At 36.1% G+C, this 27,077-nt stretch overlaps 5 protein-coding genes across 6 annotated transcripts; 3 read left to right on the plus strand and 2 right to left on the minus strand.

The window, feature by feature from the left end:
* On the minus strand, positions 1,700-4,344 carry LOC18605928 (B3 domain-containing transcription factor NGA1). Its single transcript, XM_018118097.1, has one exon. It carries the CDS (start codon positions 3,598-3,600, stop codon positions 2,320-2,322), a length of 1,281 nt encoding a protein of 426 aa, XP_017973586.1. The 5' UTR covers positions 3,601-4,344; the 3' UTR covers positions 1,700-2,319.
* On the plus strand, positions 11,963-13,599 carry LOC18605930 (mitochondrial import inner membrane translocase subunit Tim13). Its single transcript, XM_007039253.2, has 2 exons — positions 11,963-12,247; positions 13,152-13,599. Exons 1-2 carry the CDS (start codon positions 12,131-12,133, stop codon positions 13,299-13,301), a joined length of 267 nt encoding a protein of 88 aa, XP_007039315.1. The 5' UTR covers positions 11,963-12,130; the 3' UTR covers positions 13,302-13,599.
* LOC18605931 (F-box protein At3g44326) lies at positions 13,057-14,816 on the minus strand. The gene has a single exon (XM_007039254.2). It carries the CDS (start codon positions 14,704-14,706, stop codon positions 13,615-13,617), a length of 1,092 nt encoding a protein of 363 aa, XP_007039316.1. The 5' UTR covers positions 14,707-14,816; the 3' UTR covers positions 13,057-13,614.
* LOC18605932 lies at positions 17,784-20,715 on the plus strand. Its single transcript, XM_018117126.1, has 4 exons — positions 17,784-18,132; positions 18,337-19,421; positions 19,672-20,175; positions 20,263-20,715. The coding sequence occupies exons 1-4, from the start codon at positions 17,784-17,786 to the stop codon at positions 20,713-20,715; spliced, it is 2,391 nt and encodes a 796-aa protein (XP_017972615.1).
* Positions 24,885-27,046, plus strand: LOC18605933 (protein DMR6-LIKE OXYGENASE 2). Of its 2 annotated transcripts, none has more exons than XM_007039258.2 (4): positions 24,885-25,247; positions 25,340-25,587; positions 25,715-26,164; positions 26,687-27,016. In XM_007039258.2, the coding sequence occupies exons 1-3, from the start codon at positions 25,029-25,031 to the stop codon at positions 26,160-26,162; spliced, it is 915 nt and encodes a 304-aa protein (XP_007039320.2). In that variant the 5' UTR covers positions 24,885-25,028; the 3' UTR covers positions 26,163-26,164; positions 26,687-27,016. The 2 variants fall into 2 exon arrangements, with proteins under 2 accessions (XP_007039320.2, XP_007039319.1); XM_007039257.2 differs by having other exon boundaries at positions 24,900-25,247; positions 25,715-26,036; positions 26,687-27,046.

The following is a 27,077-nucleotide window of genomic DNA, read 5'->3' on the forward strand; positions in this document are numbered from 1 at the left end:
CATTTAATATTTACTTAATGTGTGTCCTATGCTAATCATCATAATATAGCTTGACAGACAGTATGCAATAAAATTTGATCAAAGACTGTTCTCTGGGTGGAAAGGAAACTATAAGGTGATCAATGACCAAAAGATATGGTGATAAGTACTGCCTTATGAATTGGTACCTCATTCATCCACATGTTTGCGTATGTGTGCGCGTGTCTACATGATCAGAAATAGTTCATATTTCCATCTAGGGTTTTGATGTTGAGAAAAATAAAAGAAGTAAGTCTTGGAAAATCTTAAAAACTATCAGATACATGAATTATGAAAGTAGAGATTGTGCTACAGATCAACAAGCATGCTCTCCTAGAGACCTAAAAATAGTCTGAACAAGTCAAGTTGTTTTGAGAAAGGCACCTACAGAAAGATTGACCCGCTAAAGATCAATCGTGTAATTATTATTTTTTAGTATAGCACATATATGAGGACTGATGAACTTTGCAAACTATAAAGGATGAACTTTCTTCAGTCTCCTGAAAGTATAGACCAAGATAGAAAAAAATTTTGTTCCCATGCTGCACGGGATTGAATCACAGATCTTGTTTTTGGCCTCGAGTCTGCGATTTCGAGCTATAGTGGAAAACTGTGGTGAGGTCACTAACAGTTTCAATCAATTATTACTGCCAATGTGCAACTTGCAGTGAAGGAATACCTAATTTATTTGTTTTTCTTCGGATGAGACTAAACAGACTGTAAATAAGACACCAGAACATAGTATTGCAAAATTACCATCTATCTTATAACAAGCTTAAAAATGAAATTGGAAATAATATTTAATAGTAGGAAAAAAAGAAGAAGCTACAATATCGTCAAAGTTGGAGGCCATTAATTTTTGTTTTGGTAACTTTTGAAGATTATACGTACAAGCTCTAGCAAAAAGGTGAAGAAACATGTGGCTCACCAGAAAGATAAAGGTGTTGGTCTCAACTTCAGCTTAGGCAATCTAATTTCTGTGAACATTGACATCTAAAAACACCAATGATAGCTATCTGAACATACGCGCATGCTGACTCCACACGATGCTTCATATCTCGACTACTTGGGACTATGCAATTAAAGTAAAAAAGGTGTGCAATGGTACGATGGAAATTTAAAAAAAAAAAAAAAAAGAAACTGCTGGTGCAACATATTCGCCTAGAAGAAAAAAAGTGAAACATGCTGCCCCAGCTAACCAGATAACTATTACAAAAGGAATGAAATAAATTCACATTTATGATGGCGTCTGTATTCTGTTCTTCAAGAGAGTTAATAGTATGTGTCTATTTGGTGAATTGAAATGATCGAAGAAACAAGCAAATTTGAGGAAGGGGAACACTCAAACTTGCAAAGAACAAAAAAGAAGCATATTAATGCGGTAAGGGGTTAAACAGATGAGAAAGAACTAATAATATAAACAAAAAGAGTCCAAGAAAATTGAGATAAATCCTACCTTTTAAAAGCCCTGCAAATTTCTCTGCACAACCTGCGGGCGTGCCCAACGAAGCAGCGACAAGAACAACAACCTAGCAAAGGTAAAAAAACAAAAGAGAGCAAAAACTTGGATTACATCAGATAGCTAGCACTCTGCTCAGTCACTGAGGAGTCAGGAAAGGTTGTTATAACTAAACAACAGTGGAGAGAGAGTGAGAGAAAGAGAAAGAAAGAAGGAGAGCAGTTACGAGCCAAAGGGAATAGAGATACTTGGGAACTAATTCAGTGGAAACAATGGGATGGGATACATTCAGGAGAGACCAGGCCCTACAAAAAGCAAACATGAAATCTCGGGCTTGATGGATCTATGTCTCATATATGTATCTATCAATGTGTAATACTTATATTTTATACACAAAGTTAAAAACAAAAGACTCCTTGGGTTATGGTTGTGATCATCTCATCTCTAACTAAATCTTCACAGTCACCCAAACCCTGAACTCCCCTTCTGTTCTAATTAATTAACCGCTAAAACAACAACATTGAAATCTGATTTTTTTTTTCCTCAAATACTCATCAATATTCTTCCGTCCCTTTTTATTCAGTATAGATATGGATATGATCATAAACCAGCATTGTAGATTTCAACTGCTGGGTCTTCTCCCTCATCCGAATCAGGAAGTGATAAATTGGGAAAAAAAAAAAAGGGGCGGATTAGCAGCTAGCCTTGCAATTCTTCTAGCCTTATCTTCGCGCATTTCTTGTTGTTGTTTGTTGATGATGACGGTGGTGGCAAGTGTTGATTGTGGCAAAGTTAATTAACTTGGGCGTTGACTATACTGTACCAGATACAATTTCTTGTGGTCACATATCCAAATCCAAGGACATGGAAGCCTTCCCTTTGTTGGCATTAAGAAAGTCAGTGGGGGGCAGTGGGGTGCCGTTGTAGAGCCTTAATTGGAGAGGATGCTGGGACGACGATGAAAGTTGAGGAGGCTGCGATGCCATTGTAGCATTTGCGATGGTAGTTGGAGATAACATCTCACACTCATCTGACGACGCCGATGTGGGGCATTCCATGTTCACCCCGAAAAGCCTTAACCTCTTGGCTGCAGCCTTGCCTTGGACCACCGGCACCGAGTCAAACACAATTGGCTCTACAACGCCACCTGTTTGCTGCTGCCACTCCATCATTCCCAGTCCCATTCCCATTCCCATTTGTGGGGCTGCTGCAGCCACTGCTGATCTCAAGTAAAATACTGGTTCCATTGTACCTCCAGCTGGATTCATCACATTGCTTCCAGTTGGATAACCACCATAGTAGCTATTTCTGTTTAGAGGGTGTATCTGCGACAAGTGAAAGTGATCTCTTCCTGTTGGTGGTGGCCGCATTAGCAATGGACTCCATGGGATTGAGCGGTGAAAAGAGAAGTGGTGTTGATGAGGATGAAAAGAAGCCGGGTCTGGTGCATCAGGTCTCCGCCTCCAATCAATGAAAAGACGATCTTTACCAAACTCGCCTACTCCTCTCTGGAAAGAAACTATATCGCCAGCATCAAGTTTCTTATCCTTGACAAAACGGCTCCAGCCTTTGGTCATAACGTAGCTTTGGCTGCTGTTCCAGTAAGAGTACCTGAATCTCCACGGCTTCCCATTTCTGTCCTCGAAATTCAACAGAAGACCTTTCTCGTTTGTGGAAGAATCAAGCGGGAAATACTTCTCAGCATGTTGTTTTGGGATAACAAGTCGGTTGAGTTTTCCCACATCGCTTGGGGTGACTACTTTATCGAACATGTGTTCTTTCTCGATGTTGGCACTTGCACTGCTCTTGAGCTCAAGGGTTGAATCTGAGTCTACGCGTTTGGAATCAGCTTCACTTGCAGTTGCTGTGGCAGTTGCTTCGTTATCTTCTTCAGGTTCGTACCTGTTGCCTAACCAGTTGGGACTCATTTGGTGGTGGCTGTCGTAAATCGGATGAGGCTGCTTCTCCCATCGGCAGTTGCTAAGAGGAGGAACCAGCTGGGTTTTGTGCTGAGAAGAAGAAGATGAAGGAGAAGAAGAGGAAGAATACGAAATAGGGAGCTTACCTTTACCCATCTGTTCTTCTTCACTAAACCCTTCTCTCCCTGATGACCCAAAATCCATGAATTTTTTAGCACCAATTGTGACTTTTCCTCGGGGATCTAGACGATAAAAGATGAGGAAGAAAAATCAACCAAACAAACCTAACAAGAAAGGAAGAAAAGTGGGGGCTAATTGGCCTAGTTGAGATTAAAAAAAACTAACAAACAGACAAACAAAGAACACTAGAAACTGTGCCATGTTGTTACAACTTTTCTTGGTTTTGCTAGGGTTGAAGACTCTTCGGGAGTTCGGCGGAGTCTCAGGAGAAACAGGAAGGGGTGTATTGTGTGTTTTTTGGGTTTAGGCGCTCTATCTCACCTCTCAGTACAATGAGAAAGTCGGTGCTTTCTTCTTTTGACCAAAAAGACCCGAACACGAAAACTAGACTTGGGCAATAAACCCCCATGGACGTTTCAAAGATTGCAACTTCATCTCGTTGTTGACATTGAAAGAAGAGAGTGAAAGAGAAAGAAAAAGTGGTTTATTTCATTATTTGTTTGATTTTCTTTCCAGGGCGCGCCTCCCTCGAACCTTCTCCCCGTTGGGCACAATACTAGTATGTTTCCTTTTTTTTTTTTTCCTTGAACAAATTCTCACCCTCCCTTAGCCCTTAGCCTTCTCTCTGTGTCTCTGTCTCTCTCTCCTTTCTATCTTTCTTTGTTAAGAGAGAGAATATCAAGTTAAGTTTATACGTAGGGACCCCATGTATTATCTGGTTGGGCTCATGTGAGCTTGTCACTGTCATCATCCTGGGTGGTATGCATATTATTTTAGTATTTTTGTAGGATATATAACTCTATGAGCCAGCTGTTTTGGAGAGCACGAGCTTGCTACTGTTGCAATATTAATTCTATTCTATATTTGTTTTTTTAGACTTTTTTCTAACAAAAAGAAAAGAAAGAAGAAATCACCAATATTGTAATTCCATTTCTGTCTTAGTTGTGATTTTGTAGTTGATAATGTTTGTCTCCTTGATTCCTTTTTGAACTTTTGCCCCAAAAATCTTAGATTAAATATCACTAATTGTTCGTATTTAGTGCAAGCAAATTTGTTTTCTCATTAAACTAACCTTGTTTAGATAATATGTGGTAACTATGAGCTAACTGACATCTCCTTTTTAGGGGAAGAAAAGAAAAAAAAAAGTGGGGTAAATATTATCTAACTGGAACTGGGTTAGGGTTTTGACTTGAAAAGCTTGTACGAGCCACTCTGCTATGGTGGCCAACTAGATGGAAAAGGATATTTATAGTCTTCGTCAGTCTCTCAAAGGCATTTATAATTCATAAAGGAAAAATGAAAATTACACTAAAAAAGAAAAAGAAAATTCTTCGTTCATTTTTTTTTTCCAAGGGGAATGCAGCACATGCAGTCCCCTATGGACCCATCTATTTTCCACGCTTCCTCTCCAACCTATCTAGCCAATCTCTCACAACCTCAAAAGTAATAATTTAACTTAAATCACGTCTCACACTTTTGTCATTATGTGTCACATTTTCAGGTCATATTTTGGATTATGTTGGCTTTTGGACCCCTGAAATTAGCCCAACCTGGACACAGCCATCACTGGTCCAGCCCCCACGATTCCCTGCCTCCTCAACGCAGGATACATAAGCAATATTATCTACTGCTCTGGTAAATATAATATCAAATTAGTTTTCAGGATGACTCAAGTTGGGTTATTAACAGATTTTCTCAATATTAAACTTGCACGTGTTTTAAAATAAAGAAAAAAAAAAACTGCGACTGTTTTTACCAGGCCATGGATTTTTATTCTTGTGAGGGAAAACATATCAATAAAGCTGGTGGAAGGTGGAAGATTTACATTGATGTACGTAGGTGCCACTTCCATTTCAAGTGTAACATCTGCATCATTTGTGATGGGGAAAAAATCCCGCGGCATATCAAATTGCGTCGCCATTAAAAAAAGGTACAGAATTTGTTGTATAATTAAATTCAATTTCACACTTAGAAAGTACAGTAGTCCTTGATTTTAAAAATTACTTTACTGTTACTTAAGAAATGACAGATCAAATCGTCGGGCAAATTAAGTACACCTGCTAGATTAATAAGTATGGACTGTGGAACAGTGGGTTCATATACATAAAAATTGTAATAATGAGCCCTACCGTCCAATCATTTTATAGCCATAATTTGCTCAGGGAAAAAAATGACAAAGGTTGCTCCGGTTGTAAAGGATAATGGGGCACTGCATAGCCGCCACACCACCACCCCCAGCCGCTAATTGATGAGCATCCACCTACTCAAATTGTGCAGATAGGGATGCCTTGGGACCTTGCTAGCTATACCTTTCTTACGGGTGAGGGCTTTCTTCCGGAATTAATCCAGTCTCCACTCCCTTCAGCTTTCCAGCAATATATTTTCTAAATTCTTTGCTGGTAAAACAAAGTGGCGTTTCCCTCTCTCTCTCTCTCTCTATATATATATATATATATATATAATACAGCATNTTCCGTTCCTCTCTCTCTCTCTCTATATATATATATATATATATATAATACAGCATGTTGAATCAAGGAATCCTTATATGATAACAAGGACGACCAAGAAATGTATGAATTCAATTGCTTTAATTTTTTCATTTGACAGATACTACAATAAGATTTCATGCATTAATGATTGAGTTAAATGACTTAGATAATTAAATCTGAACTTGTAATAAGTGCAACCTCGATGTAATCTATTATAAGAATTAGATTCCATCCAAATACATACCACTCAAAACGATAAAGTCTTTAATTGATAGTGTAACAACTAATTTTCGAGACATTCAATGTATATTATCTTGGGTTGATGTAATGCCGTAATAACACATCAAGGCAGATCCCCACCCTTTCTAATAGTGATGTGACGGTAATTAAATTTACAATATTATATGAATTGGAAAGAGATAGGGCGGAATAATAAATAAATATATTGAATCTTGTAATGCTAAACAATATGTCTGTCTTGTGGTTGGGTCACTCTACCACTTGGATTCATATCATATACTAGTGGTACTACTGCATAGAGGAGCTACACCAATCTATAAATTATGAAAGACCCAGTTCCCCAAATTTAGTATTCATAACACATTACATTATTCTTAATTCTTATAGTAGTAATTATTATAAATATTTAATGGAGTACAAATTAATCTGAGGCTTTCATTGGTTTCAAGGAGCTGCTGCCGTCATGTCACCTGATTAGAGTGACGTTGGAGTTTATTGAAATTGAACAAATCAACGCTGGAATCAGTTGTGATGATTGAATAATTATTCTATTTAGAACTTGTATTGACTTTTACCCCCAAAGAAAAAAAATGGGGCCAAATTGCCTCCCCCTAATTTTTGCACCCAACTTGCAAGTTCCTCTCTCGCGCATCCCAAAAAAAAAAAAAAAACTACAATAACTCCCCCCACTTGGTTTTGAGCCATCCAGCCATGCTCCTTCGTCCTATTATTTATGTCTATTATTACCAGTATTATTGTTATATGTATTAGCCTTGTTGAATTTATAATTACGACGCAATTAATTTTGCCTCGTGGGGTTGGATTACTATTGGTAGCTACTAGCTAGGCAGCAACTTCCTGGAAGAAAGACCCTCTTGCGTGCCTCTCTATTTAAGCATCCTCCTCTTCCATCCTTTTACAATACAATAACCGGAACATGTTTTTGGCAACTTGCTATATGTTTTACCCACTAAGGCACTACTTAATTTAAGCTCAAGTTTAATTAGTTCTACTCCTGGTTTTATTCTATTCCTCCTTTCATATTGACCAAATTTTGTTCTTATCTCGTCTTAGAACTAGGAATGGAAGATATATGAATATATAATAGAAACGAAAAGAAAAAAAAATCGACAAGTAATCCAAACTTTAGGTTCTAACTTACGTCAAATCTGAAAATTAGCTAGCATGTGCCTAATTAATGTTGAACCCCTTTGCCTTAGAGCATTAACATATTGAATTAACTTGGAAAAAAAGGAATATTTTATTAGCTGTATAGGTGTTAACGTTGCATGTGATGATGTACATCAAAATGGGAATTCTTGTAAGTTAACTGATTTTTGTGTTTTACCTAGTGTCTTTATTTATGCTTGCGGCCATGTGAATTATGTAGAGAATGGCATATATATCCAGCTGAGCCGCAACGCGATCTAATGGTGTATCTCCCATACCCTCACTGTCTTTCTGTCTTTAATGTACAAATATACAAACGATTTGTGGGGGTGGGGAATGGATGGTGGGACAATTAATTCGTGAATTCGGGTAGCAGCCTTTGTCATGAAGAATCAAAGATGATGATGATGATGATGATGATGAGTCGCAGAGATTATTAAGCCAACTAGGCAACTACTACCTGCCAGACCAAGTACGTAATAGCCACTAATCAAGCTTCTAATCTCCTAATCATCACCCATCTAATTAGACCGTAATTATAGCTAATTTTCAGACCATCAATGGCCCAAACTGACTGGTCTGGTTCAAAATGAACATTACTTTTCCTACCAGTGTTCTTCTATTGCAAGTTAACCAAATATTCCAACATTTATCTTATTTATAAAATAAAAGTAAGTTTTAGGATACATATCCCAAATTGCACACCTTAAGTATTCAAATAGCATGAATAAAGGCACGGAATTATGAGAATAGTTTCATTGTTTAAGTGGAAAAGAGAATAGTCACCCTTTCTATCTCAAAAAATGATCAAAATTAGAATCACACGTATTGTTTCACATGAAAAACTGATTGTTGGGTTCTTGTATCAGAAAGATTAAACATTTTTAGTTGCTCACTTAAGTATTCTTTAATACGTTGTAATAAAAGTCTATTTTTTAGTCCATTGGCTCAATTTTGAATTTTTTGATATCTTCAATATTTTTACAAGAAATTACTGATGCGTAATACTCATGATCTAATATAAGCTTTTAGGTTTAGGTCAAATCAATCATTATTAAATGTTTGGAGGATCTTGTTCATAGAACTTAGCTGTGGGCTGTGGCACGCAAGTTCTTGGGTGATTGATGTGGTGAGAATGGGATCACGACAATTAAGATAAAAGAAAAATAATATATTCAGAAAATTAATATAGTTTTTGCTGTTTCTATTTTGCTCAAATTATAGATATTATAATTAGTTTTTATATTTTGACAAAGTGAAGAATTTAATTTCTATATAATAATTTATAAAAATTGAATTCTTATACTTTTTAAAATTAATAATGTCAATCTAATTGTTAACATGTATTAAATTTTTGTTTGTTATTTTTGCTGACAAAGTAATTTTTTATAGATGTGAAGTTGAATATGATAATTTGTTAATTATGGCATGACATTTTTTTATTTATTTCACAACACTCTTTTCACTGTTTTAAATTATGGAGTATAAAAATTCAATCTTCTCTATCTCACGACACTCTTTTCCAAAATCTTAAAAATCTATACGTAATTTTGATTTGTTTCTTTTCTAATCCTGTTTAAAATCATTAACTCACATTAGATAATTCCATCTCTACATTTATAAAATTCATAATAGCATTTAGTCACGTTATATTGTCGACACTACTACTACATCATTTGTAAAATGTCAAATCATTATTATTGTATCATCAAATTTAATGTCACATCAACGAGAAAATGTTACATTAATATAACCAAACACTACATTAATATAGATAATAAAAAATTTTTAACACATCAAAATAATATTATCAATTTTATAAAATATAAAAATTCAATTCTTACAAATTATTATACAAAAACTAAATTTATCATTTTGATAAAGGACATGACTAATTACATAATTTGACCGTTATACTTTTCCCATATAAAGATATAGAAATTAACTTTAATGCTTACATAGTTACATCAAGGTCCGCCTTTTGTACAACTTTGGTATTATAGGACCTGGAAGAAAGCAGGGCAACTTCTACTTAATTCCCATCTAACGGACAGCGGCTCTTTCCGAGAAAAGGTAAGAACAGCCTCCCATTAATGTTCTTGAAAGACTTGGCTAAAATTGACAAGTCATATATGTACACCCAACAATATATATAATGTCGTCTAGACTTTTATTCAAAGTTGAACTACTGAACTATATATCGATCGGAGAGAAGAGAGATTATTCACAAATACTAATGCGTGTGACAGTAGCTGGCTAGCTAGCTAGCTAGCACACATCCATGAATCAAAGAGATGTGCAGAAGGATTTGGGGAGCAGACTATGATGTCTAACCGATTGGAATTATTATTGGACCCCCTTTCTTAGCACTTTGTTAACATCGAGATGTTTAGCTTTGATAAAGATTCATGCTTCTTCAAGCTTAGCAGTACATTGTTTTGCATCCCTTTCGCTGTCTCCCCCCACCCCCTATAGGCTACGTGAGTTTTTAGGTTGGGCTCATAGAAAAATAGGGTCTCCCAGTCTCTCTTTGCCATTATTACAGGAAAACGATAGTGATAAACCAGAGGAATATATAAGGCAATGTTAGGACGGATCTTTTGACAAGCCCTTCCCTATACGGCAGATATAATCATAAAAGAATCCTTGACACGGTAGGCTCTAATACCTGATCCGTTTGGACCTTCTAGTTTGGTGTGTAGAGCAGGGGAATGTGAATTGCAAAGAAATTACCAAAAACGTGGAACAGCTCTGCAAAGTATTTATAATTTGTTGTTTGGTGTTATCGACTGCTTAATTATATATTTATATGATTCTGATAAAAGGGTCTAAAGCACTTGGTGGGGAGAAAAATAAAAGGAAAGAGATAGTTGATTGGGTACATCATGGTCCATGTTGTCATAGAGCTGTGGGCATAGGACCACAACTTCCAAACTCAGCTGGACCATAGAGCACTCCCTACCGTCCAGTTGGCGGCCGCTGTGTCTTGTTTCAAGCTTCAATTGTCGGCTTCTCTATCTGTCAGTCTCTCTCCATCGGGGATGGACCGTAAAGTGACCTGTAACAACACGTAGCGCAGGGTTCTCCTGATCTAAGGATGATTGGGTAACTGGGATTGTATTGGGGCCTAGATGATCATCTTGACATTGAAGGCTTTTTCTCAAATATTAGACATGACAAGACCCCAGGAGATGCATTATTTTCTCAGAGCAATTCAATCTCTTGTTTTTTACTTCCTCTATCTGTCACTTAACGAATCGCATAATTTATTTCGTCAGAACTTTTACTCTGCTGAGAACTGGTTCCTGAATCATGATGCCATGCTCATTTCTACCTCAAGGGACAGAGGGGTTAAAAGAATGCCCCATCAAACTGTGGTATACATTTCCAATAATCTCCAACAACCTGCTCAAGCCCTTCTCGTATGCATCCAGCAGGCTTTCATCATTGGCCTAAGTTAGGTTGATTTCCTTCTTCGTTGATTCCCTTCAGCTAGGCCAACTTCCCTCCCACAACCATACATTTAATTTAAAACGCTCCTTATAGACTCGGTCTTCGGAATTTGGATTGCAATTTGCAAGACGTACCAGTTGAACCTGTTTGATTCTGCTCTAGACTTGACTACTATTTGACCCCAACCAACACATAGTTATGCACTTGGAAAGTACCAAATTCCTAGACAAAATTTGGAATATAGAGAGCATGATTTCCTTAGAAATTCATTTGTAAGTTAAGATTGAATGAAACATTATTTTGGGCTGTCAAGTTTAAATTAAATATCTCATATTTACAAGAGAAAGAAAATGTTAATGATTATTGGTAAACAATATGATAATTATAATTGTTATATTTTCATTTTTTATTAAAGCAAAATGTATGTTGGATCATAAAGTTTCCTAGACTTAGTTTTTTATTCTTCAATCAAATAAAGAAAATTACAAAATTGGGTATCCAAATATATTTTCTAATTAGTAAGTACTGTTGAAATGTAAATTCAATCACAATAAACAGACACTAATGCTACTGAATTTCAATATTTTAGTCAAACATTTAATTTTAAGTTTAAATACTAACTAGTTTTACACTATTGAAGGGAATAAATATTAAACAAACATTTCAACATTATGCACTTATATATGAGATGAATCTTTTTTTTAATATTTTCAATTACAATAAAAGAATTTTCAGTTATATCACATATTACATTCATGAAAAGAAATTAATAAGATAAACCTATATAAAATTGGACTGAATCTATATATGGTAGGATTTAAAATTTAATCTTTTTTTTTAAAAGAACTTAATTTACAAAACCCGATTGAAGTTGAGCTTAAATTTTGTAGCCCATCAACTGTCCATTGTGATGATTGAGCCATTGTGAAATCCAACTGAAGAGAAAATTGTCCTAAGCTGTGAGAGACCCAAAGTAAATGGGTCTCCATATGGGCCGAATCCATGGTGACGGACCCGTGTCCAAAATTGCAAGAGTCAATGGGGTTTAGCGTCTTCTTTCCTTTTCGCTCTTTTGTAGGATTAGGGTTTAGGGCGCTTTTTCTGTTGTCCAAGTTTTGGCTTTGAGGCGGAGAGAGATAAAGAGTTTAACAGGCAAAAGGGAAATTTGAAAAAAAAAAAAGGAAAAAAGGAGAGCAAAAATGGATTCTTTCTCAACAGGTTCAAGTGGAACAGGATCTCCCCAAATTTCAACAGAAGAATTCATGGACCAGATGAAGCTTCAACTTGCCCAGGCTTATGCCCAGGAGTTCCTCGAGGTTAACCTCTCTTCCCATTTCTCAATTCTGGTTCTGGGTTTTTCGTATCTATATGTAATCTTGATGTAATAGTTCTCCTTTTTTTTCCTTTCTATCTTGAAATTTATTTTGTCTGAAATATATCACCACTATCAGTACATGGGTTATTAGCTGGTCATCGAACTGTGTCTTTTTCAATGCATTGCTTAGAAATTGCTCTTGATGTGATGCCCAATCTTCTGTTCCCTGGCTAGATAACTTCTATGAAGTTGGAAGAGTTTAAAGGTAGTCTTTTTAATGGATTAAAATGGACCACCATCGGATTTGATTCAAGGATTTCTTTGTTTAGATTGTTGTCAAATGATTTAGTTTTACCCTGAAAAGCAGCCGCATTCCTTAGATTGTTTTAAGTGGCTTCAAACCATTTTGATTTGTCAAAGGTTCAGGAGTGTTTTATAAAAGTTAATGCTAGAAAATATTTTGTGTAGCAGTTTCAATTTGGAATGCTAATATACTATGATACTCCATGTCTAGGATATTTTTCTTCAATTTTTTGTTTGTTCTAGAAAAGCTTACTTGATAGAAGTTTGTTGACTTAAGTTGTCACTGTTTAACATGGTTTGGAGAAGATTTGTCAAATAGTTCATATCTTATTTGCACGTTTACTTATATAAGTAGATATTTTTGCCCAATTCAAGTTATTCAGTTTCTTCATATTAACAAAAGGCAACCAGTTATTGGATATCTCTCCTGTAGGCTTGGCTGTTGCTTGCTAAATGTCCTCTTTGCGAGTGGGAGTGGGGTGCCTAGTATTTTATTATAGCGTCAGAAAATTTTCATCATGCTTTCTATATCATTATTGGGGGCTAAATACATACAATCTCTACTTGAGCTATTTCTCAATTGTTTTTCATTTGTAATACAGACTGTGAGGGAGAAGTGCTTTGACAAGTGTATCACAAAACCCGGGTCAAGTCTAAGTGGAAGTGAGAGTAGTTGCATTTCTAGATGTGTGGATCGTTACATTGAGGCCACTGGTATTATTAGCAAAGCTCTTTTTAATGCACCACGCTGAATTTGGAACTGGAACATTCTTTTTGAAGATAATGTAAGCTGCCAAAGTTTGGACAAATCTTAAATTCGAGGATGAGTGAAATTTGTGATTGGTTTTGCTCATCTTATTTCTGAAATTTGTCCTGGGGAGATCATACTTTGCATATTGTTTTTGAATTTGTACGCGTTACCAGTAATCCGAATCTCAAAACTCTGGGAATTTACCTGGTAACTGCTCTTGCTTTTATTATATGTTCCTTAATCTTTGACTGTAATGATGTTTTGTTCACTGTCTTACCATCAATAATATTAAGCCTTGACGTGGTGGTAGAATGCTATATGGGTAAAATATAGTACCCAAATGTTATGAAGATTGCAACTTCAAAGGATAGACAAAGCCAATCAGCTATGGTTTCTTTGAGCTTCTTTTTCCGTATCATCTCTTGCTTTAGCTCCTCAAATTGTTGATAGCCCTTCTCAACTATGAGGCGACTATTACTTCGCAAGCAATAAAGAGCCTGATTCATAATGGTCAAACTTTTGTTTCCACACACATATGCTCCCCTAGTGTCCTCGAAATGCATGCTTATTTCCTTCCATCCCAGATGCCCGTTTTCCGCCAGGTTGCATCTAGCCAATATAAGGCACTTGGCTAACTTGTGAGGCAGCACGCTCTCCTCTACAGGTACAATGCACCCAAAATGAATCTCATAATCACCATCGGTAGCCCAGATCTTTTTCACTAGCAATGGCTTCCAGCTTGAGAGATTTACTGCCCTGCCTCTCATCTTGTCCAACAGCACCCAACTTAACCTAAGGCCCTCTCTTAGCTCTTTGCAGTGATCCGTCTGCACAAAGGACATGAAAGGGGGAGCTAATATTCGATGATAACCATATTGGTTGTTGGCACGGTGGAGTTCATTCCCATCTCCAGTGCCTTCATCATGACCGACATCCAAGAGAACCAATTTGAACGGACAGTTCAATAACCATCTCATGAGGTCACTTGTCTCATCACCTTCACAAAAATCCCCCGAACTTGGTATGCCATCTAAAACTCTGGACAGAATGCATTGATCACTGTAGTAAACATCTACAAAGGAAGCAAAATTAGACGGGGAGATGTGGGTTTGCGCAGGAATGTTCTTGGCAACTTTGTCATGCAAAATAAGAGGATAGGAATCAGCATAGAATCTGTCAAAACCATCTATTGCCGAAGAGGAAATAAGGTGCTGAGCTTCTTTGAGTGCAGTGGAAGGCCACGTCGAATGACACAACTGTTTCCATAAGCTTTGCTCACGAGCTATACCTTGGAGGTCAGAACAGGTGCAGGCAGCTGAGGCCAGGGTTGAACCATCTAGACGAACCATGATGTCTGTTAGGAGGTCCCTGCTTAAGCACTTCAAATGACATTGCAAAAGCTCCATTCGAGCTCGCTCCTTCCGATTGCCCGGAAACTGAAATCGAAGTTTCAAGTGTGGATACGCTCAAGAACCTACTTCTTTATATAAAGGTCATTGACCCATCTCGTAGATTCACATAGATTTATGTTCAATTATATAATATGATTGACCAATGAGATTAAAATCACTAGCCGCAGTTCAGAAGGATCAATCTCTACTGGATAATTAGGCCACAGATAGCGAACTGTCAACTAAGTAAATGGTCTGGTTGCCATCTTTTCAACTTTGCCAACTGCCAATTGCCTAATTTTTAATGGGCACGGCATTAGGTTTGTCCTGGCTATAAAGCTCTAACCTCTAAAATGGACTGTCAGAGTCCTTAATTTGTGAGGTTGAAAACTCATCATCAAATTAAATGAAGCTATTGAGAAGGTTTACGTTGACAACGCTGCTGCTCATCTCTGTTATGACGCATATTGTTCCCTCGTGAGTACCGGTAAATTTAATTGCTCTTTTTTTTCTTTTTAATAATCGGGTTCGGTTTGGATAAGAATGCTGTCCAAAGGCACAAACTGATGTAACATAGGAAGGGAACATCCTACTGGGCGTGCCCACAGCTAATCTTGGTAGCTAATTTACGAGGCTATTTCATGGTTATTTCTCAACGCACATCTGGTAAATTTTTTTTTATAATTAAAAAAAAAATTCGAAATTTATTTTTTAGATAAGAGAATTATACAATAATTAATGAGATAAATGTTCGGGTACATTTGATAATTTCATAATACATGCCACTGCTTTGGTAAAAGGCAAAAGAACAGTTTGCTCTTCCCTCTCTACACGGTTCCATTAATTAATGTCTTTGCTTGAGAGAATGGGAACATCTTGCTTGCTTAGAACTTCAACATTCCACAATCGTCCTTGCCATTTATTTGATCACCAGGATAATTCACGTAGAAGGTACGAGAAAGGAGAGCTGCCAAACGTTTTGCATTAATCGGACAAAAGCGGAAGCAAATCTAGTTGCAGGCTGTATTAATAATTAGTACGCATGCACTAACTTCATATGCACAAGCGGGAGCCGGGCAGGCTTCCTCGATCCTCTACCCACCTTTTTTTTGGTGGGCAAAACATATTCCCATTCTCCCTTTCATACACGTTAGGGGCCCACTCAGGGAAAAGCTACGGCAAAAGTTGGTCTCAAGGTAAGGTAGTGCGCTAATTTCCCATAGGATGAACATGGACCCTAAATTTTGCTAGGTCCTGTGACGAATGGTCAAGGAAAAGAACTCGGAACTCCCTAGTTCACTACTTTTGGTTCTATTCCTCAATAAATCTTCTCCTTCCATTTGGTTCGTTTATAGAGGAAAGAATAGTCATTGTTATGGAATAGCTATTTCTTAAAACCTTGAAAAATTTTGAGATGGCTAACTGGTACCATCTCTCCCATCATATTAACTATTTCACACCTATAAAAATAATAAATATTTTGGACTAAAATATACTCACATTCAAAAATTACAAACCTAGACTTATAAAATTAATTTTTTAAAATTAGAAAATTATTAATATTTTAATTATAAATAAAATATTAATATTCTAAAAATATTAATGTTTAAATTGTTAAGTGAAAATAAAAATTAAAAAATGAAAAACTCAAATAGAGAAAAAATAAAAAAAATATACTAATAATTTAATAATAAATTATTAAATTATTAAAAATTTTAAGTTTTAATGAAAATAAACAATGATTAGAAATGAAAAAAATTACTTAATTTTGTCTTTTGATATAAATTTTACAAAATTATGTAAAGAGTATTTTTGTTTTTGATGAAAATAAATCTTGTTATAATAAAAAAATTTAAGTTTTTAATTATGTATTATAAGAAATAATAATTTTAAATTTAAAGATTAATTAAAATATTTAATATTTAAATTATAAATAAAATATTAATATTTTAAAATTTCAATAATTAAATTATAAATAAAAAATAAAATACTCAAACACTCTTAACTTTAAATCATAATTACACAAGAAGTTCATTAAATTTCAAAATAGACAATCAATCCCAAACATGTAAATGACGTTAATGTTTAAACATGAAATATATAAAATATCTTTATTCTATTTTCATTCTCTCCCATTCTTTCAAGTTGTCAGACGACCTTCCCTTACACTAATTGGCCACTGCATAATAGGATCTGACTATGAAATGTCAGATCCTGTCTGATCTCCCTAAAGAGCATTAGATTGTGCTCCTTGCTCGCCAAGCTTTGGGAGCACCATATCGTGCTCCCTTGGCCTGGGTAGCACTCGGCTCCCCAAGGGAGCACCGTTGAGTGCTCCCTAAGCTAGGGGACCACTCGGCTCCTTAAGGGAGCATCGTCGAGTGCTCCCCTAGCAATGGGAGCACTCGGTTCCCCTGACCTAGGGAGCACCGTCAAGTGCTCCCTTGCTGCTCCCTTGGCCTAGGGAGCACTCGACTCATTAAAAGAGCATCGTTTAGTACTCCCCAAGTTAAGGGAGCACCAATCTTAAGGAGCCGAGTGCTCCCCAGACTAGAGTAGCCAAGTGCTGCTTAGGCTAAAGGAGCGCGACCAAAGATTTGGCCAAATCTGGTCATGCATGACCAAATCTGGCTAGAAGTGGTCAATTGATGAATGAGAATGCTACCAGCCGACCATTTCAGAAGTAAAAGAGAAAGGATTTTTTTTAATAAGAAAAAAATTTAAAAATAAAAATTATAATTTATATATTATGTAATTTTTTAAATTAATAAAAAATAAAATTATCTCAAAAATATTACTACGTCAACAAATTAACAGAAACATCAACGAAATTCTAACAGCTAGATTTATATGTCTAACGAAAGATAATTTTTAAGACAGATTATTTATTTTTCATATTAATAGATCCATATAAATTTTGATTAATACTTAAAAAGAGATCTGAATATTTTATCATATATTATAATAATAAGTATTGTTGTTTTTTTATTACTTATACTTTTATTATTTTAAAATTATTTTTATTAACTAAATATTTTAATAAATTATAATAACAATTCCTATCGTGTTTCAATATATTCCCCTGTCTCTTCATGGAGGCGGATCCGGCAAGGGAGCCTCCTTCACTAGCTGGTTTTCATGAATCCTTACCAAACGAGAAAGCACGATATAAACGAGTTCGGTCAAGCATCGAAGAAACCTCTGATAGATCTGGGCAGAATACTGGGACTGGGCACATTTCACAACCAGAACTAGAAGAGAATGCAAATTACTCCAATCGCAATATGCTCATTAGGGGTAGCCATGTTACCGGACTAGAGAATGATAATATTGAGGAGGATGGAGAGTTTATTTATGAAACTGATTCTGATGATGAAACCATAGACCAGGCACCAGAGGGACCCTCTATTCGATTGACTAAGGAGGAAAAGAAATGTATCCGTTAGCCTTGGAAGCATACCCTGATTGTGAAGCTGCTAGCTCGTGACATCAGTTATACTTATCTATGTAACAGAATCAGGCAATTATGGTCATTACAAGGAGAGTTTCAGGCGTTAGACTTGGACAATGGGTATTACTGCGTTCGGTTCAGCAACAAATCGGATTATTTTCATGTTCTCACTAATGGGCCATGGATCATTGCAGGACACTATCTCACCATTAGACGTTGGTCTCCAGGATTTAGATCAGAAGAAGGAACTGTGGACTCCGTTGCGGGATGGATCAGATTGCCAGGAATGCCACTAGAATTCTATGATCAAGTTGTACTAACGAGTATTGGAAATGCAATAGGCCGAATGGAGAAAATTGATCGCACCAAAGCGGATATTTTTAGAGGAAAATTTGCACGGTTGTGTGTCGAGGTGGATCTTAGAAAACCTTTGGTGCCAAAAGTGTTTATCAGTGGACTTTGGCAAAAAGTTGAGGATGAAGTTATTCGGATGGTGTTCTTTCAATGTGGGAGGTTTGGGCACAACATAGAAGTTTGCACTGCCAAGAATCTGGACCAGGCAACCAAGAATAAAGATAAAGATTTGAATAGGGAAGAGCAGGACAACAATTGGAATAAGAAGTATGAAAACCAAAAATTTGGGCCATGGATGATAGCCAGAAAGAATTATAGAAAGCCACTAAGCTCAAGAGTCAGAATAGTGGAGAAAGAAACAACAACACAGAAGACAAGTAACATCGGTTCTCGGTTTACAGTTCTCGAAGAAGATCCCTCTTATGTTGATAATAAAGTAGTGGTCCCGGAATCACTGGAACATAACACATCTGGAAACAATGTGGCAAATAAAAAGCAACAAATGGTGGGGGGCAAAAATAAAGAGGAGTTAAAAAAGAGTTTACAAAGTGTGGTAAATCGAAACCTAGCCTCATCTAGCACCAAAGGCAAGGGAAAGGTGGCAGGTGCAGTCCGTGTAGTCTATTCGGACCAGTTAAGCAAACAAAATGATGGAACAGGCATAGGTCAAACTGTTGAGAAAAGAAATTTGGCAATAAAGAATCATACCGTGGGGTTGGATGACAAATCTGAAATGAACAACCAACCACCTCAAGATGATTTGCTCAATGGTAATACAATTTGCAATCAAGAGGCGTCAAAGGATCAAGCGGGAGTAGGGGTGAATGGCGTAGCAAAAGAGAAAGAAACCAATAGCATGGAAGAAGGGTCTTCTTCTAAAATGGACATTGTTCTTGCCAATGCGGACAGTGATAAAGGAGCAAAGGTGATGGAAGTTATGCAGATATAAATCTGCAAGTTTGCTATTTATATTCAACCTGTTAGTTTAATTTATGTTGAAAATATTGAGTTGGAATGTGAGAGGTGTTTCCTCTCGTAGAAGCATCAGGAATATTAGAAGCTTAATTTGTTTTCATGGTTTAAACATTGTAATTATTTTGGAACCCAGAGTTACAGGGGAAAAGGCCAACTTAATCTATAGAAGAATTGGACTTTCGAAGTATTTTTGAGTTGAGGCGGAAGGATTTTCAGAAGGCATATGGGTGATATGGGAATTAGCAGCTGTGGAAATAGATATTCTGGCATATTCATCTCAGTTAGTTCGTATGACAGTTAGGTCGGATAATGATGAATGGCTTTTGACAGCAGTTTATGGTAGTCCGAAGGCAGAAGAACGTAAATGGCTGTGGCATTCCTTGAAACTGTCTAGTGAGATACATGATCTAGCCTGGATGATTATAGGTGATTTTAACCAGGTTCTCTTGCTAGATGAGAAGACTGGCAAGAATGGCGTCAATGTGGCTCACTGTAAACAAATGATTGATTGCTTATGTTCTTGTAATCTAGCAGATCTTGGAGCTTCTGGTGCAAAATACACGTGGAGTAGGAAATGTGATGGCTTCAATTTCACCAGAGAGAGATTAGATAAAGCAGTGGCAAATGACAGATGGAGTACAATGTTTCCTAAAGCCAAAGTCTTTAATCTTCCTAAAACTCATTCTGACCATCATCCAGTACTGGTAAATTGTCTAAAAACATGGCGAAATATCCATTGAGCTAAAAAATTCCGCTTCGAAAATGCATGGATGGCCCATCCCAACTTCCAGCAATTTCTCCAAGCACACTGGGATTATGATGGAGTTATAAATTCCACCAAGTTAGGAAAATTGGCAGAAGCATTGAATAAATGGAAGTTCGAGACTTTTGGGGATTTAGTTAAGAAAAAGAAATGTCTTCTAGCCAGACTAAAAGGAATCCAAATACGTTTGGCTCAAGGCCCTAATGACTATCTACAGCGTCTAGAAGTGGCGTTAGTAGAGGAGTTTAATCTCATTTTGTATCAAGAGGAAGTCATGTGGCAGCAAAAAGCTAAGCTTGATTGGCTGAAGTATGGAGATTGCAACTCAAAATATTACCATGCAATTGTCAAAAGGAGACAGCATAAGAAGCAGATTAGTACTTTCAAGAGGGATGATAACTCATGGTGTTTAGACAAGGGAGAGCTAACGAAGATGGTAGTGGAATTCTACTCAAACCTCTATTCGGATGATGGTACATGAGTCCCTTTAAACTCTTCTTCGGTTAGGAAGCTTAGTGATGATAAATCTATCATCATCACTAATTTTCTATAATTTTATATTCTATAATTTTCTTTATGTATTAATAGACAGTGCGGTAAATCTATCAATTCTGAACTCTATAATTTTCAAAAAATCATTTTTATTGGATGAATTTTCTGGCACAGATGATGTTTTCTTTTTTTTTTTTTTATTGACAATTGAAAGCTTCCATTTAATAGAACTTGACATGGCCTCCCTTTTAAGCAATGCAAAGTTTGGTTGACTTATGGGTTGGGAGACCAAAAACGTGGACAGTGATTTAGTTGACACGTGGTTGAATGGGGAAGTTATGTAACAGATTATCTAAAATTATAAAATGAAGAAAGGCATCATTCTATGTTTTTAACTACAAAGAAAGGTGGCTCCTTTTCTATATATTCCTAAATTTTATTCATAATTTTATATGAATTCATTGCTATTAAAAATAAAAAAATTCATCTCAAAAACATATTTTTCATTGAACATATAAATTTTTATGTTAGTCTACCATTAATATTTTTATTTATTTGATGACAAGACATCAATGTTTGAACAATTTTACCCTTTGTGCAATTGAGTCACTAACTCACTACTATGTAACAAAAAAAAAAAATGAAAACTCATAAGAGTTTCTCGGCAATTTTTTTTTTTTTACAAAAGACAAGCAAAGTATTTTTTTTTTTCGAAAATTTAGTTTTCATTGAAAACGTGAAGAAAATCCCTGAATTTATATATCGTTAAACATGGCATAAAGGTTTCAAAGCTTCAAATAAACTCTATCTCTTATCTCTATTTACAATTGTATAATCTCTTAAGAACTCAAATACTCAACAAAATGCAACCAGAAATCAGATTCCTCCCAAGTTCCAACAATTTCCTTTGCTGCGTTAAGATCTTGGATTGGAGTCGGGACCCATTCTTTCCTTTTTAACAAATGCAAATAAGAAAGACAAATGCCCACCGTGGGGAAGGAAGGTAGGAAAAAGAAAACAAAAAATTAGAAGGCTAAAGCAATTGAAGAAGAGAAGGAAGACAGGAAAAGGAAAAAAATAAAATAAAAGGATAAAAAGGTCGAAGAAGAGAAGAAAGACAAGGAAAAACAAAAAAAAGTTTTGGTGGATGCTTGCTATATATTTGAGGGGTATTTTAGTTATTTTGTGAAATTTGTTAACGTCGTTTGAGACTTCAAGATAAATTGTTCATGTTTAATATTAACATACTCATATAAAATTATAAATAAAATTTTAAAATATAAGAATATTTTACCTTACTTTCTAGTATTAATTAATTAGTATAAATCATCATGTTACTTTGTGACCTTTTAGAAAGTTAGGCTTCAGCCTGTTCTAGTTTTTTTTGTTGTCACCGTCGAATAAAGCTGGGTAATTTGTCCAAATTGCATTCACACCTTTCTTTCTACTTTCTTTATATTTTCTTTTAAGAAAAAAAATTGAAACTGCAATTATCTTAATTCTGTACATGACTAATTTCACCCATATAACGCATAGACTGAGGAATACTATACCTGGAAGCATTTTGCGTATGAAGTCGTGTTCACTTCCATTAGGAAAAAAAGAAAAGTAAAGAAATCATGTTCAATTAGCTCAAGTAACCTGTTTGAGCATATCAACAAAAAATGGTGGCAGGTAAAGACTAGATTGAGGTTAGGAAAGTTTCAAAGGGGAGGAGAGGAACCGGAACTGCTACAATCCTCAATGGTAGATTTTGAAAATAACTCGTGTGTCAACAAAAATCAAGGGGACCTAAGACTTGACAGTATTTGTAGTTGTATGTCGGCATATATCCTAACCCAAGTCTATAAATTCGAATGAATCATGATATTCAATGTCTACACACAAATTGACACCCATTTCATTTGCTCGTGGAGGGAATGAGGGGTTAGCAAGGATTCCGTGTTTCAAAAATTTAAAATTTAATGATATATTTTTAATTTTTTAAAATTTTATAATTTTGTTGTTATAATAATTTTTTTTGTTTAAGGATATATTTTACAGTAATTAATCAATAATTAATTTTAATCGACTTAAAGATTAAAGTAAATCTATTGTAATCAAATTATTTTTTAAGTCACACGATCTTAAAAGTCTCAAGATCAAAAAGATTTATTCACAACTAGAAAGAAAACTTACTTTTTTCAACATTTAGATGAAAAATCACCAACGTTTTAAGATTAAAAAGGAAAGAAAAATTCATTATTTCAGAATATGAGCTCAAATTAAGTCTTTTATTTTTCTATGTAAATTTTGGATGAAAAATCACCAACGTCCTAAAATAAAAGAGGAGAGAAAAATCCATCGTTTTAAAATACGAGTTCAAATTAAGTCTTTCATTTTTCCATGTAAATCATCTTTAATCACTGCACATCCAAAGGGGATGCTATGAAATGAAAAATGCTTGATAAAGACTTAAATGTCATCTGTGGTAACTTAACTTGGTACCACGACAGACGCATGTTCTTGAGATAACCACCGTCACGTGGGGTCACACAAGCCATTTGCTGCAGTGAGCTCTGTTCTCCTTTGACAGCAAAATTTGAACAAACTTTGCTTTCTTCCGTACAAACCCTTTTTCGATTCAAATACAGTACATAAACTTCGTTTTCAGTTTGCACCCGTTCATTTCAGCGCTGATGCTGGCCTTGGAAAGTTTAAACAAAAACAAAACGTCTCCATGTTCGCAATTGCAATTCGCAGGCAAGGTGGGGAGAACACGAAGCAACTTTTTGGTGGGGTGACTCGTCACGTAAACACGGTGCTAATGGTGACATTAGATAAGATCAGGAAAGAGGTGTCAGCATGAGTGGCGTCATCGGTTACATCAAGAAGGCTTGGATGAGACAGATGATACTGTCTGTCACCTAAAGCCAAAGGGCCCTACGCTTATCTAGGCTTCGGTGAAAATAAACAAGAACTACAATCCAAGATTCCATCACTTATATAATACTAATAGCACTTAGTTGGCATTTTGACAGCCCGAGATTGTTGGCACGCATCGAAATCAAATCTGCTTTCTTAGGTCCGCCTCTGTTAGAGTCTTCCACGTTCCAAATATATTAGCCTTTCGACTCGTTAGATAAAGCAAAGTACGATCGAGTATTTTGTTTTTTTTACTGTACTTTTTAATTGTTAAAGCTTTTAAATGTGAAACGAGCATCGTCCACAAAGAACATTCCAGAATGAGCTCAAAGGCTAAACTTGAAAAAGGACCGAGCGAAAGGTCCATTAATCCACTTGTTTTAAATATGAAAGAAAAATCATTGTCACTGTTTTGCCATTCACTTGTGGTGGAGAATAAATATCGACGTACACTGCCGTATATGCTGATTCTCTATGTCTCTGCGTAACACGTTTACTATAACATAAAAATAGTAACTTTCTAATACCGGCATGACCGAACAACAAATAAAATCAAAGCCTAATCGATTGTTATGCTTTCTCCCTTTAAAAATATTATCGAATATTGCTGTCTGGTTTGAGATAATCTTTTTTTTTATTAAAAAATATTGAGGCATGCAGATTGCGTGACAGTTCTCATATGCATAGTTTATTTGGAAAACATTATCGCCAGGCAGGCTTTTGGTGACATCTTTTAAACAGATTTGTGTACCAACCGGTTGGTTTGTGGACCACCATTTTTTCTACCTTCATCTGCTAATTAATTAAGCTGGACTTTGGGCCCCCGAAGTATTGTTCCTGCCGTAATAATTGATTTAACCATCAGAAATCATTAATTCTTAATGGCTTAAGAGTTCTTCTGAGGAGAAGTATGTAAATGAAATATATATCAAATTATGGTATTCACGGGATATATGACTAGAATCAAGCACGTTTTATAAAGGACATGTTAGTTGTTTACATGCGAACTAACATTCTTGATTAAAAATTCCAGGTCCATTTTCATTTTTTGCATGACATAACTAAGGCGAATGGAGTGACCGCTACAATGGAAATAAAATCCTGATGCTGTAAAAGCTGTTACATCATTGCCAGATTCTGTAAAAACAACAGTAATGGAACTTTGAATCCCAAGATGGTAGAATTATAGCTTTCTCTTGTTTATTAATGTATATTTTTTTTTCATTGTTAAAAATATATATAGATTATTCCCGAAACTGAAAAGATGACGTAAATCTTATGATGTCAACGGGGTCAACGTCATCCTTATCGCAGCAAATGGCTGCATAAATAGGTGCAAGAACTCTTACAGTTTCTGCAAAGTAAGAAAATCAGGATCTTTACATATTCCATTTTCCCATGGCCGCCACCAAGCTATTACTGACAGACCTCGCATCTTCAGTTAAGCAGGTACCTTTCAATTACATCAGACCAATCTCCGACCGTCCAAATCTCTCTGATGTTCAGGTATCCGATGTTTCCCTTCCTCTGATCGACCTCCAGGACCTCTATGGTCCCAACCGCTCTGATATTCTTAAACAGATTGCCCTAGCATGCGAACATGACGGTTTTTTTCAGGTACCAAGGAATTTCAGTATTTGTATTGAACTCTGTAATTATTGCTTACTACTAGTCTTGGTCTTACAGGTTTAGTAATTCATTGTTATCAGGTGAAGAACCATGGGATTTCAGAGGCATTGATCAATAACATGCTGCGTTTAGCTAGAGAGTTCTTTCGATTACCGAAGAGTGAGAGGCTGAAGAATTACTCTGACGACCCTTCAAAGGCCAACCGATTGTCAACTAGTTTCAATGTTAAGACTGAGAAGGTTGCCAACTGGAGGGATTTTTTGAGACTCCATTGCTACCCTCTCAAAGATCACGTACACGAATGGCCTTCAAATCCCCCATCCTTCAGGTTAATAATCATGACAGATTCAACAAAAAAAAGAATCATGACAAACCAGGCTAATTTTACAGTGTACAAGCCAATACTTTCATTGTTTTAACTATGATTGAATTTGTCAACATTTGCTTCTTGACAGGGAGGATGCGGCTGAGTATTGCACTCGTGTCAGAGGTTTAGTGCTAAGACTGCTTGAGGCCATATCAGAGAGCTTAGGCCTGAAGAGGGATCATATTGATAAGACATTAAGCAAGCATGGCCAACACATGGCTTTAAACTACTATCCACCCTGTCCAGAGCCAGAACTTACTTATGGTTTGCCTGGCCATACTGATCCCAATTTAATAACCATTCTTCTTCAGGATGACGTGCCAGGATTACAGGTTTTGAGAAATGGCAAGTGGGTTGCCGTCAACCCTATTCCCAACACCTTCATTGTCAACATCGGTGACCAAATGCAGGTGAACTTCCCATGCGTTGTTTGTCCAAAAAATTTTAGGCCAAATTTGGACAGGAAGTTGAAGGAAATGGACTTGCCAGCCCAACATGTTAGACACTGTCAATTAGCATCTAGCACGCCAGACTGAAAGTATATAAGTTCCCCTTGATTGAATATTTATCTGCATCATCTAAAAGATGCATTTAAACCGCTCTAGTACACTGAATACTATGGTTTGATTCTCATTTTATTAGGACAAAAAATCACATTAACAATTGTTATAATTATGCATTTGGCAGAAGAGACTACCCTCAACAGTGAATGAAAAGAAAGTCCAACCTCCTAGACGAACATGGTTTTGGGCTTGTGGCCTAACTGCATTTAAATTGTCCCTACTTTCGTGCATTTGGTCTAACCTAAGCGAAGAAAACAGATTTGAACTGTTGAACTTTGGCTGTGGACACTATTGTGAAGAGATAACAATTACTAAGTTCAAGTTATTTTCAACTAGATTTTTAAGAATAACCATATCTTGTTAGGTGGTCATAGCAGTGTATGTAGATGTAGAACATAAGGAGTCAATCGTGATTGTTACTTATAACCAAAAAACTAAAGCGACTGCTGCCCTGGAGGAGCATAAAAATACTAACGACGTTAAAATTTTTGTGATAGGTGATTAGCAATGATCGTTACAAAAGTGTACTTCATCGAGCTGTTGTGAACTGCAATAAAGAACGAATATCCATCCCTACCTTCTACTGTCCATCAAATGATGCTTTGATAGGTCCGGCTACGGAGTTGATCGATGATGAGCACCCTGCAGTCTACAGAAGTTTTGCCTATGGCGAATTCTATGAGAAGTTTTGGAAGAGGGGACTTGCAACAGAATGCTGCCTGGACAAGTTCAAAACTTCAATAACTTGATCTATTGTCAAGATTTCGTACTTCACATTAAAGTTGAAATTTCAACGTCTTTAATTAAGTTCAATGTTTGGCATTTCACCATTTGATATATAATTCCATTTTTGCAAACAATGAATGTCCTGATCCATTGAATGGCAAC

Source organism: Theobroma cacao, chromosome 3 (genome assembly GCF_000208745.1).
Source record: "Theobroma cacao cultivar B97-61/B2 chromosome 3, Criollo_cocoa_genome_V2, whole genome shotgun sequence".
Classification (NCBI taxonomy): domain Eukaryota; kingdom Viridiplantae; phylum Streptophyta; class Magnoliopsida; order Malvales; family Malvaceae; genus Theobroma; species Theobroma cacao.

Excerpts from the sequence above, each read along its gene's own strand:
- LOC18605928 (XM_018118097.1), bottom strand. The coding sequence starts at position 3,600 with ATGGATTTTGGGTCATCAGGGAGAGAAGGGTTTAGTGAAGAAGAACAG.
- LOC18605930 (XM_007039253.2), top strand. The coding sequence starts at position 12,131 with ATGGATTCTTTCTCAACAGGTTCAAGTGGAACAGGATCTCCCCAAATT. Across the intron at positions 12,248-13,151 it reads ATGCCCAGGAGTTCCTCGAG|ACTGTGAGGGAGAAGTGCTT; the intron begins GTTAACCTCTCT and ends TTTGTAATACAG.
- LOC18605931 (XM_007039254.2), bottom strand. The coding sequence starts at position 14,706 with ATGGAGCTTTTGCAATGTCATTTGAAGTGCTTAAGCAGGGACCTCCTA.
- LOC18605932 (XM_018117126.1), top strand. The coding sequence starts at position 17,784 with ATGGAGGCGGATCCGGCAAGGGAGCCTCCTTCACTAGCTGGTTTTCAT. Across the intron at positions 19,422-19,671 it reads ACAGTGATAAAGGAGCAAAG|GCGGAAGGATTTTCAGAAGG; the intron begins GTGATGGAAGTT and ends TTTTGAGTTGAG. Across the intron at positions 20,176-20,262 it reads CTGACCATCATCCAGTACTG|CAATTTCTCCAAGCACACTG; the intron begins GTAAATTGTCTA and ends CCCAACTTCCAG.
- LOC18605933 (XM_007039257.2), top strand. The coding sequence starts at position 25,029 with ATGGCCGCCACCAAGCTATTACTGACAGACCTCGCATCTTCAGTTAAG. Across the intron at positions 25,248-25,339 it reads AACATGACGGTTTTTTTCAG|GTGAAGAACCATGGGATTTC; the intron begins GTACCAAGGAAT and ends CATTGTTATCAG. Across the intron at positions 26,037-26,686 it reads ACATCGGTGACCAAATGCAG|GTGATTAGCAATGATCGTTA; the intron begins GTGAACTTCCCA and ends TTTTTGTGATAG.